We start from the raw sequence: 13,737 nt of genomic DNA on the forward strand, positions 1-13,737 counted from the left end.
TTGTGACAGAGGAGAACTTCCCCGGCTATTTTATGTCTGATGTAAGGAAGGTTGGGCTGCTTTGCATAAATTCAGAGCCCAATGCAGAACGTTTGCTTTGTGATGTCAGGGCATGGTTGCCACGTTGTAGTGGTGACATCAGAAGGTTGCCTTGGGGCACGGAAGGCCTCAGTGTCAGAGCAGCTCTTGGGCTTGCTCAGTGCAGGAGCATCCTCCTGCTTGAGGCGTCTGTCAGTGGGCAGCTGCACAGTGACAGGAGCCTTGTTTTTTCTTGCATTGCAGCACAGTCTGCAAACTTGCACAGCAGTGCTACAGTCATGGAGCAACTCGCTGCTGCAGTTTGCACTGTTTATGGCATTGGTTATTCCGGCTATTACCTGACACACCTGGCACGTAAGTAGAGATTTCCCTTGAGTGTAACCTAACCTGGCTTTTGTATATCTTCCTGCTCTTTCTTAGTAATTGAGTTGATTTTGAAACAGAAAGAGCATTGGGATGCCACTGCTTTGGGAAAGCTCCTGTCAACACATTCCGCTAAAAACAGGGTTTCTGTAGCCAGGGGTCTGTGGGCAGCATTTGCACGGGAACCTACAGGGGTTGAATTCCCTCCACGGGAGAGTCTGTGGCAGCAGAGTCTGACATTTCCTCACTTTGCTGGATCAAGCGGGACAACTTTGAAAATGCAAACTGGGAGGCCTTCTCAGAAAGCCTTCTAAAATTTCTGCAGCTCTTCCAAGAATTCAGAGAAAGCTTCTTTATTCTAAATTTTGTCGTGAAAGGATTTGCCTGCCTAACTTGACCCTTTCTGAAGTGTTAAAATAGTGATTCCCTTTACAATGAAGTGCAAACTGCAAAGCAATGAGTGTCTGCTCCCGAACCCTGGAGCTGCTGCTGTGCTGTTTCACTGCCACTGGAACTTCCACAGTTCAGAGGGATCTTGGGGAAGCTTTTCTGGGCAAGTCTTTCCAGCAAGTTAATGAGAATTAGTGCATGGAACCAATTTAAAAAAACATTGTCTGAAGGAGAAGATAAAAAGGCTGCCTTATGTGTCGGGCAGAAAAGGAGCATTGAGTGTTAAAGAACTATTTTCATTATAGTGATCCAATTTGTATGAATTTGCTGGCAAAACAGGCCAAAGCACAGTCACAGCCAAGAATATTGTCCTGTTCTCTTGCTGGCAGTGCACAAGAGCTGTGTCTCCTGGTCCCCTGTAGTGAAACAGAAAATGCTCTGTATTAGGGTTGCCTTGTTTTGTGGGATTGATCAGCCCAGGCAGTTGTCTCAAGGAATCTGTTTCATTTTCCTTGCCCACTACAGGTCACCTGAGACGTGTATTCAGAGGTGCCCAATGGGAGGTGAGTGAGAAAGGAACATTTGATGTTGCTGTTGTGTAAGAAACGAGGAGAAAGCAGTGAGCTTGGCCTGTGGCAGTAGAGGGTGGAGGGCCAGCTGGGTGGGCTGTAAAAAAATCCATTTCCATGTCTGAAGCAGCAATAGCAAAGGCATTACTGGCTATTTCCTAATTTTCCATGTCACAGCTTTAAAGAACTGAAAGCTCAGTTTTCAGAGAGACTGTTGCTTGCTGATAGTAACCAGGGTGGAATATTGAATTCAGAGCCATATGCAGTTCTGTTGAACCAGCCCATTTGAATTTAGTCAGAGTGACCTCGAATTGCACTGTGATGACAGTTGATGATTTTGCCTTTGTAGATCAGGTTGTAGAGCTGCACAGAATTAAGTATATAAATGATAGGTAATGGCCTGTCCCTCATGCTTCTCTCTCTCCAAAGAACCCTGAGCCAAGAGCAGACTCTCCTCTGGCTCCCTCTGCTCCTGGAGATGAGGCCAAAGAGGAGCAAAACGGCCACAAACCTGCAAGTGTGGTCACAGCGGAAGCTGAATATTGCGAGCCGGTAAGTGCCAGTTGTGGCTGCTGCTGTCTTTAGTGCAAGACAGAGCTGCAAGCTTCTGTCCAGCCAGGACCTGCTGTTGGTGGCTCAGGTTGCTGAGTGCTGCAGTCCTGTCAGGAGTTAGGAATTGCCCTGCAAAGCCGTGAGAGCTGGAGAATGGGCTTTGCTGTGTCGTCTTTAGGCCCCAGCTTGCTGGGATTCTGCTAGGGGCCAGCGTGAAGCATGAAGGCTCCCCAGCCCCAGAGGAGGGAGCATGTCCAAGGCACTGAGCTCAGCCACGTTGGATACGTAGGGGACACGGCGGTCTGGAGAGACCTGTGCCACTCCACAGGGTGGTCGAGGAGCTAAAGGCACAGAAATGCTTGATCTGACCTCACAGGCTCTTTGGGGCGCTTTGTCGCCACGAGCTTCTTGGCTCTGCTTATGTGGCGGTATTTGAGAGACACATTGTGGAGTGGCAGGTGGCAGTCAGAGATTTGGTGCCTTTATTGCCAGGTTGTTCTTTTGCCTCTTCAGGCAGAGTGGTCAGTAGCAGAGTGCAGTGAGAGTCGGCTTATTTTAGAGAAGCTGCAAAGAGATGATTGTGTTGTCCATGGATCCTTATGGGCCTGCACGTGTCCCGTGTGGCAAAAGACAAAAACTGCAGAGTTGTGGACCCATTGCTGGGGCAAAAGCCAGAGGCTACATGTGTCTGTTGATACTTTCTATTGTGTGCATAACTTATAACTTGATAACTGCATATGAAAATGCCAGTGGTGCCTGCAGAGGGGGAAGAGTTGAAAGACTTGGACTAGTGTCCTGTGTTTTTAAGAAGAGGAGAGGTATCTTGGAATTTCGGATGCTGCATCCGAAGTCAGATGTGGAAGGTGGACAAAAGGAGCCACGAGTGCCTGTCAAGAGCAGCTGAAGATGAGGCAGTGTGTGCCCAGGTGGCCAAGAAGGCCAAGGCCGTGCTGGCCTGTGTCAGCAATCGTGGGGCAGCAGGAGCAGGGCAGTGAGCTGTGGCCTGTGCTGGGCAGGGCTGCAGCGGCAGCTGGAGTGCTGTGTCCACATGTGGGCAGCTGTGAAGCAGAAAGAGCTTGAGGGGCTGGAGCGTGTGCGCAGAAGGGCACGGGAGCTGGGGAGGGGTGGGAGCACAAGGCCAGTGAGGAGGTGCTGAGGGAGCTGTAGCCTGGGGAAAGGGAGACTCATGAGGGACCTTCTAGGCACACTTCCATGACTGCCTACGTGACAGTGCTCCCCACAAGAGCCGTTTCTGTGCCAAGGATCCCCTCAGTGCATCCAGATGCTTTAGATGCTGGAGTAGGTGACAATTTGATCATTGGGTTTGTTGAGTTGTTGGTCTGCTAGAAGGTGAAGACCTGTTTATTTTCTTCCCCTAGCAAGCAAAGGTGCTTTTGCTCAAGATTTCCTGCACAAGAAGATGTAGTTTGGGGCAGGGACGTTGGAGCACAAGGAGATTTTCTGATGCCAGGCCAGCCAGTTTGATCTTGCACATCACTTTCATGTTACCACCACTCTTATCTTTTGGCAGCCTTGGGGATCAGCAATTGTCCAATAATACAACCAGGACTAGATTTGGGAATTTAGCAGGAAATCAAAACCTTGAATTCTGGTTGCTTCTCAGAGATCAAATGAGCTGGGAGGGGCTGGGCTTAATTTCTGATTACAGCCACTTTAGCACCATCAGTGTGCTTGTGACAAAGAGAAGAACTTGCCCTAACCCAGATGCAGAGAGTGCAGTTCCCAGTGCAGTTCTTTGGGTTTGATCTCATTCCATAACGACCTACATGCTCCAGATTCCCCAGGAGTTTGGTTTATTGATGCAACAGGCGAGCAAGTTCAGGATTGCTGCTGATGGGGGCATTGGTTGCATTGGTGTTGATGTGTGTCATAACAGAAATTATAGTAAGAGAAATTACATAAATGAGATCTATCTATCTGTCTAGCTATCAATCTACCTATGTAATATTTCCATAATTGATTCTTCCTGGCTCTGGTCAGAGGCAGTTGGAGTTGCAAATCTCCCCTACAGGCATCGCTTCAGGGGGAGAAGAGCAGAGACATGTTGTGTCAACTGATCCCGAGCAGGCAGAGATGTTTCCTCTCCAGAAATGGTTGTTTTTTTCCCCTCAGAGTTGTTTTCCTCCTCCAGCCTCTTCTACCCTGAAGCCCCCAGTTTATTCTTTAAATTCTCCCTGTCCTGGTGACATGGAACAATTCCATGCTTCAGGTGATGTTTGGTGACTCTTGTCATACATGCAGTACATGACACATGATTTTCTTCATTGGCATCCCTAGAGGTGTCTAAGTTCATTTGTTGATGGGGCCTTAAGAAGGTCTCTGTTACTGCTGGTCTGAATTCTCAGTTGACAAGAGAGGAAGAATAAACACCTTGATCCTCCTCCATATACTGAGGTGGCTGTGGAAGCTCTCTGACCTCCATCAGAGGATCTGTGCATGCATCCTTCTCTCCTGATTGAGCAGGATTTCTAACAAGAGAGTAGATGTCAGAAAGGCAGGAATGGTGGTGCAGGCCTGAAGAGAACATGAACTCCAGAAGTGTCTGTCACAAGGAGTGAGCCCACACTGGAAGCCACCTGCAGAGCCAGGATGGAGCTGTGGGACGGGGCTGGGTGTCAGTCACCATGGAAAGACAAAGGGGACAGAGCAGAAGTGGAGGGAGGCCCTCAGCAGAGCCTTGAGAAATGCCACACCTTCCCTGTCAGCTGCCTGAGAGGCTGTTGGAGCTTCAGTCCCAGATGGACCCTGACTGTACTGCCAGTGTCACTTTGGAATCTGTGCCTCCCCATGGGCAGGGAATGAGCCAGGGGAGCAGCAGCACAGTGCTTTGGGCACATGTGAGCCCATCAGTCTCAGAGACTTGGCCCACAAATGTTGTATGGGAAGTTGAAACCCATCTCCTCTTGCTTTCTGTGCAGGCCCTTCTGGAGCAAGAGCATGAGCAGATTGCTTTATCAGAGGTGCCATGGCAGACTCAGGGAGAGCTGTGCCCAGCCCGAGAGCAGGAAGAGCAGCTCAGGCAGCAGGTGGAAGAGCTAGAGGAGAATGTCCAGGTAAGCCTGGCTCAAGCAGGTGACAGAGTGAAGGGCAGGAACAGGGACATAAAACAGAGCTCTTGGGACTGAGGAGGCCAGGAGTGCCACAGGCACTGGAAGCACAGAGCCTTGTAATCTGCAGAGATCAGGGACGGGAGGGTTACAATGGAAGCAGAGGTGAGTAGGGAAGTAGAAAGAATGGCGGAATGAATTTGATTTTGAGGCTGAAAGAGGAAAAAGCTGAGCCTGGTGGCAGCTCCCTGTGATTTGCTCTGCATTTGTGTGTACAGAACATCAAGATAGAGCCACAAGGAGAGCTGCCTGAAGCTCAGATTGCCACCATGGCAGTGAAGAGGAGGAACAAGGAGGACAAGAGAAGCATCCAGGAGGAGATGAATCTCCATCAGCAGAGAGACAATCAACAAAACCCGGTGAGTGCAAGAGTGGCAGACCCTCCGTTCAAGAAATATTTCTCTTGTTTTTTACGGAACCTCAAGGATCAGCTGCACACAGAGCTGCAGGAAACTGAGGCTAGGATGAAGGCAAGAGTGAAGAGGCTGGAGGAAGAAACAAAAATGATCAGAGAGAAACATAATCCCATGCTTGAGGCTGTACAAAATCAAGTGAGTGAAACAGCAATAGCCAGTGCAGTCACCAAACTGGTGGTTTCTGCCCTTCTTGCCTTTCCACTGTAGAGTAGCAGGGGGTGGGGTGATGCCTCTGGGTGCAATCCTGCTGTAGGGTTACTGTGTTCCTTGTTCTTGAGGTATTTTTACAGTGGGACATGGTGACCCAGATGGAGGATTGAAACAAGCTGTCTGTAGCCCTGTTCTCTCCCTTTCCTCACAGTTGATGACTCTTGGCTGACAGGGACAAGCTGTAGTCTCTGACTGCTTTGTTCTGTTTAACTTGAGGTGGAAGTGTTGACATCTCACCTGCCAGCCTGCAAAGACTTCCAGCAAAGGACTGGAAACAAAAAGCCCCGTGGTCGGTGTGAGGCACAGGAGCTGTCCCAGCCGGAGATGCTGCAGGTTGGGCACGTCCCAAAGATGGTGGAGGAAAAGAGATCTCAGTGGAAGGAGGTAGAACATTTGAAGAAGTGTGTCTGCAGCCATTAGAGGGGAAAGGAATCCATAGGGAGGAAGTGGAATGATCATTGTGGCAGTTATCCTTCAGAAAACATGAAAATGGAACATGAATCTGGCCTTGAACTTGAGTAAAACCAGCCTTTGATTTTGACCCATTCAGTTCGAGAAGTGGACATGCAAATAATCCATTTTAAGAGCCATGCATGTGGCTGAAAACATCTTCCTGAGGGCTTGCATTTGAAAAAGGATCTCGAAGTAATCTCTGCCAGCCACCGTTCTGAGATAAACTCATTACTTGTCTCAGATCTACACAGGCTCTGTTACTGAACCTGCTGCAGCAGCAGCGTTGTCTAAAGGAGCCTTTGTTCCCCAGCCTGAGAAGTGGAGCCTGGGCAGACTGTTCATCTCCAGCACTGACACAGCTGCTGCTCAGCAACAGGAGACCGAGGAGAAGTACCTGCAGCTACTGAGTACGTCCTGTGTATTTGAGGGACAGTGTGTTGTGTGCATGTGTCAGCATAGCTGTACCAAATATTCCTCCTGAGCCTGGTGTCACAGGGACATTTAGGAATCCTTCTGGGAACTGCTGTGAAAAAATCGCTCTCTGTGCTGGCCATCTGTGCTGCAGAGCTGTCTGTCTGGTTGCTGTTTTTGTTACCCAGCCAAGCACAAAGGGTTCAGAGACCCACACAGGGGGCTGCCTTTTTGATCTTCTGGAAGTTGGGATCTCTGCTTTCAAGTGAGCATCTTGCATTTTGTTTCCCTCAGGGAAAATAGTGACCATGGAAAATCCTGTGACAAAATACACTGAACTGGAAAATATTGGCAGCGGGTGAGTCCAACCACAGTTACTTTTACATAAACATGGGCCAGGTGATTTGCTGGTAGAATGTCTATCAAGTGTGAAGTCAAGCAAGCTGCAAACATATTCAGACACTGAGGTTAGATTGTCCCATCTCTCATTACTGGTCAGACTTTGTGAACGTGGTCAGAAGGCAATGCCAAAGACATCTCCATGCTGGCAAGGTCTTGCCAGCAACAAGGAACAGGACCTGGAAGATCTCCTTGTCTCTCAAGTGTGGGACAGCTCTGTGCTAATTTCCTTAGCATTTTTGAATACCTCCAAATCCTAGAGCCACACTAATGAAAGCAGAAGGATCTTGCTTGCCTGAAATAGCAACCTACCTCCTATGAAAGCTGTGAGATAACTGTTCCCAGGAACAGTTCTTTCCAAGAGTTTGCTGAATGAAATACTCCATGGTCAGGATAAGAACAGCACAGTTTAGAAATTGAAACTCGAGATGAGATAATAAGCTCTCTTTTTGAGCTGAGGCAGTAAATCCCAACACTCCAGGAGCTGGCTCAGTGCCTCCACACCTGAGAGGAAAACGTATCAGTTGTCTTCTGGTATTCCCATCCCACATCCTGCAGGTTTTAGGCACTGACAGGACTGATCTCCTCCTTGGCTTTCACTCCAAATTCTAAATGGCTTCTCCTTTCTTTGCTTTGCTTTGTTTCTAGGACTTTTGGAGAGGTTTGCAGGGCATTCGACAAGACCAGAGGAAGAGAGGTGAATGTCAACAGCCCCTGCAGACTCTCAGCCCTTGAGGGCTTTCCCCTCTGGTGTGAGCTGTGGCTGGAGCTTTGGGTAGAGCTGTGCAGCAAAGGCACAAGAAGCACAGACTGGTGCCAGCCTGGAAATTGCCTTTGGGACAGTCTTTGTCCTTCTCAGCTGCCAGAAGGAAGGCGAGGAGGGCAGCGGTTCCTTTCAGAGAAGGACGAGCTCACTCGCTCTCAATTGCTAAAACAAAGGTGGTGCCTTAGAGCATCTCCCTGCCCTTTGGGGCTACAGCTTCAGAGCTGTATTCTCATTTCTGGCTGCCAGCAAATGCATCTGAATGTTACTGGTAGCTCCTTAGCCCCCTGCAGTGCTGCACTTGGGAACTGCGTGTAGGGAGACATGTGTGAGGTGTCCCTGAAAACCTCAAACCCAGCTTAGAGCCCAGGATGTATCCAGAGAGTACCAAGGTACAGATGACTTCTGAATCCCAGACAGAGCAGCAGAGAGTGTGGGCAGAGCTTTGTTACTGTGTGGTCAGACATCTTTGTTACCAAATGGACAAGGCAAAACATCAATGGCCATGTGTCCTGTAACTGGCCCCCAAGGGAGCAGAGAAATGGGCTGTTGGAATGTCAGTTCCTAATTACTCCAATGTCTAATCACAAGGCACTTTGGCTCAGCTCAGCTGTGTCATTGCAAAATCACTCACTCGATGTGTGCTCTGTGGTTTTGTGCCACCAGCTTCTGAAGTTACTGATTTTCAATGTCATTTTAGGTGGCCATAAAGAAAATAAATCTTCAAGGAATGACAAGTAAAGAAATAAAGGTCAATGAACTCATGGTCATGAAGAAGAATAGGAATCCCAACCTGGTCAACTATTTAGACAGGTGAGTTGTTGTGCTTTTGTCCCATGACTGTTTGTTTACATACTGCAAACATGCAGGATAAAACCCCACATTTGTCCCTGGCAGAAAATAGAGCTGTTAATTATTAATAAATTAGTATTGTTCTGCTCATCCTCAATGGATGGGAAGAGAGGGCATCTTGTCTGAATGAGTCTTCCCTGGCACATGTAGTGTGAAAATTGTTCAAAACCTGGATCAACTGTATCTTACTAAGTCAATAGACAATAAATTCACTGCCTTCATGTTGTTGTGGGGCTTGATTTACTTCAAGTACCTTCTTGCATGCAGGTAAACTAACAAGGATTTCCCTTGGATTGTCCCCTCTTTTCCATTGCTGTGCATGCCAGGGACACGGTGCTTTTTTTCCAGAAACACACAGTGTGACAGGGTTTTTATCTGTTACTAAAGCAGATTTTTTGCTTGATGGCCATCTAACACATCTATTTATCGCAGATGTGTCATTCGCCTTGAATCTGCACAGGTTGGAAACACTGCACAGCCTAGAGGGAATGTCTATTCCTTTCATTGTGTCCTCATCACAAAGAGACCCGGGAACAACAATGACGCTTGTCTTTTCCAAACAGCAACACAGCCATGCACGTTCATATCCACAGCCTTGTTTCCTTCTTTCAGCTACCTTGTGGATAAGCAATTCTGGCTGGTGATGGAGTACATGGATGGAGGCACTCTGAGAGATGCCATCAGCAAGATGTACCTGTCTGAGGATGAGATGGCAGCTGTCACTCGGGAGGTCAGGGATCCCACCTGTGCTTCCAAGGGCTTGGTCAGGATTGTTTGGGAAACTGGGGCTCAGAACTGCAGAGATTTCATGTGCCAAGCTTTGTTTCTGTGTTGCTGGTATGCTATGGGGAAGTAAAAGCATCTCAAGTGAACTGTGTGCCAGTGCCCCAGAACTCACTGTCCTCTACTCCTGTACTCTTCTCTCCTGCTGTTGTATTCTCACTCTGTCTCCTATATTTGTATTTGCTGTTCTCCACCCTGCCTCTCTAAATGTTTACCTCGAGCCTGTCTGCACTGCATTCCTAATCTGTAAAAACAAAGGTGGTGGTGGCAGGATTTGAAACAAACAGTAAAGAAAAAAGAGAGACTCATTTCTCACAGTCCTCAGCTGAAGAGGATAGTAGTGCCCTGAAAACGCTCTTGACTTGTGAGCACATCCACTGCAGCAGCAGTCATTCTGGCTGGTTTGCAGGGCACAGTCTACAACAGCAGTTTCTGTTGCTCTTCCAAAAGCTGACATGCCTTTCCTTAGAAAGGTCCTGCTCTGCTGGTGTTGGAGCAGCAAGCTCTTCCTCTCACTGGCACTGTGTTCTGCCATTAGTCCCCATTCTCCTGGAAAGGGAATCATTTAGAGCTGTTTCCTTTCTTGTATGATGACCTCACATCACTAATGTTTGCCCTCCCGTTTCTGTTTTTCTTCCCAGTGCCTGCAAGGACTGGATTTTCTTCATGTAAATGACGTGATCCATCAAAATGTGAAGAGCTGCAACATCCTTCTGAGAACCGATGGCTCTGTCAGGCTGGGTCAGTATATTCTTGGTCAGGGGCAGAGTTCTAGGGATGTGTGATGTGGGGCTGCTTTGAGTGACTGCCAGCTCCCCAAAAATGCTGCTGGTGGGAGTGCAGGGGCCCCTGCTTTGAGCTGAAGGCACAGCTGCAACATGCACAGAGGTATGATAGGGAAGCACAAGCAGTCAAGGGTGGCATTGGTCTGTGTGTGTCCCTTCCAGAGGGAGGGAGATACAATGTAAACCTTCAGGGGAATAAAGGCCACTGTTCTGAGCAGCGTTTAAAATCCTGGGTTTTCTTGGAATTGGCCAATTCCCTACTACCTTGTCTAAAGCCCCCAGGAAACTGAGCATGGCCAGTTCTCCAGGAGATTCATCAACAGCTCATTCTTAGAGTGAGAGTGGGGGATTCTTTAGCTTGGTTTCCTATGTAGAGATGGCTTTCATGGTGTGTTGTTTTGTCCACAGCTGATTTTGGCCTCTTTGCTCAGCTCACCCCTGAGCAGAGTAGACAGAACTCAGTGGCCGGCGCTTCTGGGTGGATGGCACCTGAAGTTGTGATAGGGCAACCATATGGCCCCAAAGTGGATATTTGGTCTCTTGGAATCGTGGGCATTGAAATGGTGGAAGGAGAAGTTCCTCACTGGAACCAACTCCTGTCTGGGTGAGGTGCAAATACTTACTGATCCCACTGTCTTTCTCACCTGTCTCCTGTTCTGTGTGCCACTGGACAAAATCCCATTGCCATCTGCTGGCACCACTTCCATCAAGGTCCTTTCTAAAAATATCCCTGCAGCTCATCAGTATCTGCTGTACTTTTGGTGGCCTCAGAAGGGAAGTGGCAGGTAACCATTTCAGCAACGTGCCATTTTGGCCTCCAGCCATGCCTGACATTTCTCATTTGCTTTTTGAACACTGTTGGAGCTGTGTTACTGAAGGAAGTGAATTTTTCAGTGAAATGTTTAGATATGTTTTAAATATCCTTAAATTGGAGGTTGAATCTTCCTAGATTAAATTTTATAGAAAAATGGAGGAAAAAGAATAAAGGAAAAAAGAAAAAGAAAAAGAAAAAGAAAAAGAAAAAGAAAAAGAAAAAGAAAAAGAAAAAGAAAAAGAAAAAGAAAAAGAAAAAGAAAAAGAAAAAGAAAAAGAAAAAGAAAAAGAAAAAGAAAAAGAAAAAGAAAAAGAAAAAGAAAAAGAAAAAGAAAAAAAGAAAAGGAAAACGGGAAAGGAAAAAGGAAAAAGGAAAAAGGAAAAAGGAAAAAGGAAAAAGGAAAAAGGAAAAAGGAAAAAGGAAAACCACCAAAGCAAAACAGACAATTCTGTTTGCTTTCTCCTTTTTTTAACCAAGAAGTGGACAACAAGCTTGATGAGTTTTGTTTTATGGCAGCTCTGCTTAAGGGACCAACAAGCACTGCAGAGATGCCTTTTATGTAATTACCCTTGGAAATTGTAGAGTTAGTTCATATAGCAAAGTCCCTCTTCCAAAAAGCCTATTCAACTGCTGTGAATCCTCAGAGACGCCAATATTCTTTTGATGATGTAGTTCTCACTAACTAGGCGAGTCAATGAGATCAGCTGCCAAGGTGAGATCCCCTGCATGTTGGAAAAGCTGTGGCTGCTTTGGGGTTTCAGTGTTTTGTTGGTACAGCAAAGTCATCTCAGCCTCTCTGCCAGGGCAGAAACTGCCAGTGCAGAGTGCAGGTTAAACAATGGCATCTGGGAGAGCAGTGACAGATGTGAAAGGAGCAGGCTGAGCCTCGTGTTTCCTTTTTCTCCAGCCTCAACTCCTGATAGCCACAGGAGGGAGACCAAAGCTGCGGCAGCCCAACCTCTTCTCGCCTTTGCTGCGGGACTTCCTGAGCTGCTGCCTGCAGACAGACGAGGCTCGGCGCTGGTCTGCCAAGGAGCTCCTGCAGGTAAAATGCAAAGGGGCTGCAGGTGAAAGAGTGTCCATGGGATGGGCTCCTCCTCCACTGGAGGCCAAGGCATCAGATCAGGCCCCTCCTCCTCACCTCCAATCTTGTGCTTTTCAAATGAAAATGGTGAGGAATCCTAGACTGGGCTGGGCTGACATAGAGCTGTGAAGGTCATCTGGTCCAAGTGGCCTGCAATGAGCAGGGACATCTTGAAGGAGATCAGGTTGCTCAGAGCCCTGTCCCACCTGATCTGGGAAGGTTCCAGGCATGGGCAACTACCAGCTCTCAAGGCAACTTGTGCCAGTGTTGCACTATGCTCCCAGTAAACAAGTTCTTCCTTAGACATACTCTGACTCAATCCCCTTTTTGGTTAAAAATATTAGCCCACATCCTACTGTAACTGGGCATATTAAAAAAGGTGTCCCACACTCCCTCAGAAGCCCCCACTGAAGTCTGGGAAAGTGTCAATAAAGTCTCCCTGGGGCCTATTCTTCCCCAGGCTGAATAACTCCAGGTCTCTCAGTTTGTCCTCAGAGGAGAGGTGCTCTGTTCTCTGACGGTTTCTGTCGCCCTGTTTTGTAATTTGATGGTGTGGTCAGTTTTATCTAATGGCAAAAGAATTGAAGTAGAGCAATGCTGGATCCAGAGGTGTGAAATGTTGATAGAAGAACCCAAGGAAGCCAGTCCTGGCTGAGCACTCAGAGATTTGGCTGTGGGAAGGAGGGGCTGTGGCAGGCTCACTGTGAGCCTCTGAGGGGCCCTGGTTTGTGCCCCCACCCCACTCTCAGAGGTTTCTGCCACGCAAACAGGGACAGCTGAGAGGGACTTGTCCCAGCCCCATCTGCTGCCTGGCATGGTCAAGCAGACAGGACCTGCCCCAGGGTTACTGCCAGCTTGTGTGGCAGAGAGGGAACTGCAGGACCCAGTGCCACTCGGCTGTCCCTGCTGGCAAGGAAGGAAGGAAGGTGCCATCCAGCACAGGAGGGCCAGGGCATGCAAAGGTAGACACTGCTGTGTCTCCCTGTGGAAATTAGCGTGATGCCTGTCTTTCAAAGAGAGGCACCCATGTGAGCCTTTGGAGTTTCCTGATAGGAAGAAACTCCAAGGATAGAAAGCACCATTTCCAGAGCCCTGGCAGGGCAAAGTCCCCAGCAAGATGAAGACACCAGAATAAAGAGATGAGTGGGATTCTGGGCCAGGTTTGCCTGTGATGGCAAGGTCCTGCACATGAAGGTTGAGGTGCAGATGGCCCTGTTGGTTCTCTTTCTGCATCTTTCTGTGAACCAGAGCAATCCTGATTGAGCCTGTGAGGCACTGAGCTTGGAAATCATGATTCATTGATTTTTGTTGCTGATGTTTTTATTTTGTTGTTTTTATTTTCCGGTGGGCAGCATCCATTTGTAGCATCAGTCGAGCCTACTTCCTGCCTGGTGCCACTGATCGTTTCCATGAAGAAGAGGATGATGGAGAAACAGCTGCCATAATTACATCTGGACCATGTGCTCCACCACCAGTTTAAGATTGTAAAGTAGAATTGAAGAGTAGGATTGCAGAGTAGGATTGAAGAGTAGGATTGAAGAGTAGGGTTGAAGAGTAGAATTGAAGAGTAGGATTGAAGAGTAGGGTTGAAGAGTAGAATTGAAGAGTAGGATTGAAGAGTAGGATTGAAGAGTAGGATTGAAGAGTAGAATTGAAGAGTAGGATTGAGGAGTAGGATTGCAGAGTAGGATTGTAGACAAGGATTATAGAGGATTATAGAGTAGGA

The 13,737-nt window shown here is 47.9% G+C and overlaps 1 protein-coding gene across 1 annotated transcript; it reads left to right on the forward strand.

Annotated features, from left to right (window-relative positions):
- The first annotated feature begins 317 nt into the window (after positions 1 to 317).
- On the forward strand, positions 318 to 13,456 carry LOC148219608 (serine/threonine-protein kinase PAK 3-like). Its single transcript, XM_088156382.1, has 16 exons — positions 318 to 393; positions 1,711 to 1,715; positions 1,827 to 1,913; positions 4,853 to 4,987; positions 5,260 to 5,592; positions 5,884 to 6,051; positions 6,362 to 6,527; positions 6,826 to 6,889; positions 7,579 to 7,627; positions 8,394 to 8,506; positions 9,158 to 9,275; positions 9,970 to 10,069; positions 10,522 to 10,717; positions 11,405 to 11,417; positions 11,841 to 11,972; positions 13,364 to 13,456. Exons 1-16 carry the CDS (start codon positions 318 to 320, stop codon positions 13,454 to 13,456), a joined length of 1,848 nt encoding a protein of 615 aa, XP_088012508.1.
- The last annotated feature ends 281 nt before the right edge of the window (positions 13,457 to 13,737 follow it).

This window comes from Sturnus vulgaris, chromosome Z (assembly GCF_052056855.1).
Source record: "Sturnus vulgaris isolate bStuVul1 chromosome Z, bStuVul1.hap1, whole genome shotgun sequence".
NCBI classification, from domain to species: domain Eukaryota; kingdom Metazoa; phylum Chordata; class Aves; order Passeriformes; family Sturnidae; genus Sturnus; species Sturnus vulgaris.

Coding starts and splice junctions, on each gene's coding strand:
- LOC148219608 (XM_088156382.1), top strand. CDS start 318: ATGGAGCAACTCGCTGCTGCAGTTTGCACTGTTTATGGCATTGGTTAT. Junction 4,988..5,259: donor AGCTAGAGGAGAATGTCCAG/GTAAGCCTGGCT, acceptor TTGTGTGTACAG/AACATCAAGATAGAGCCACA. Junction 6,528..6,825: donor GAAGTACCTGCAGCTACTGA/GTACGTCCTGTG, acceptor TGTTTCCCTCAG/GGAAAATAGTGACCATGGAA.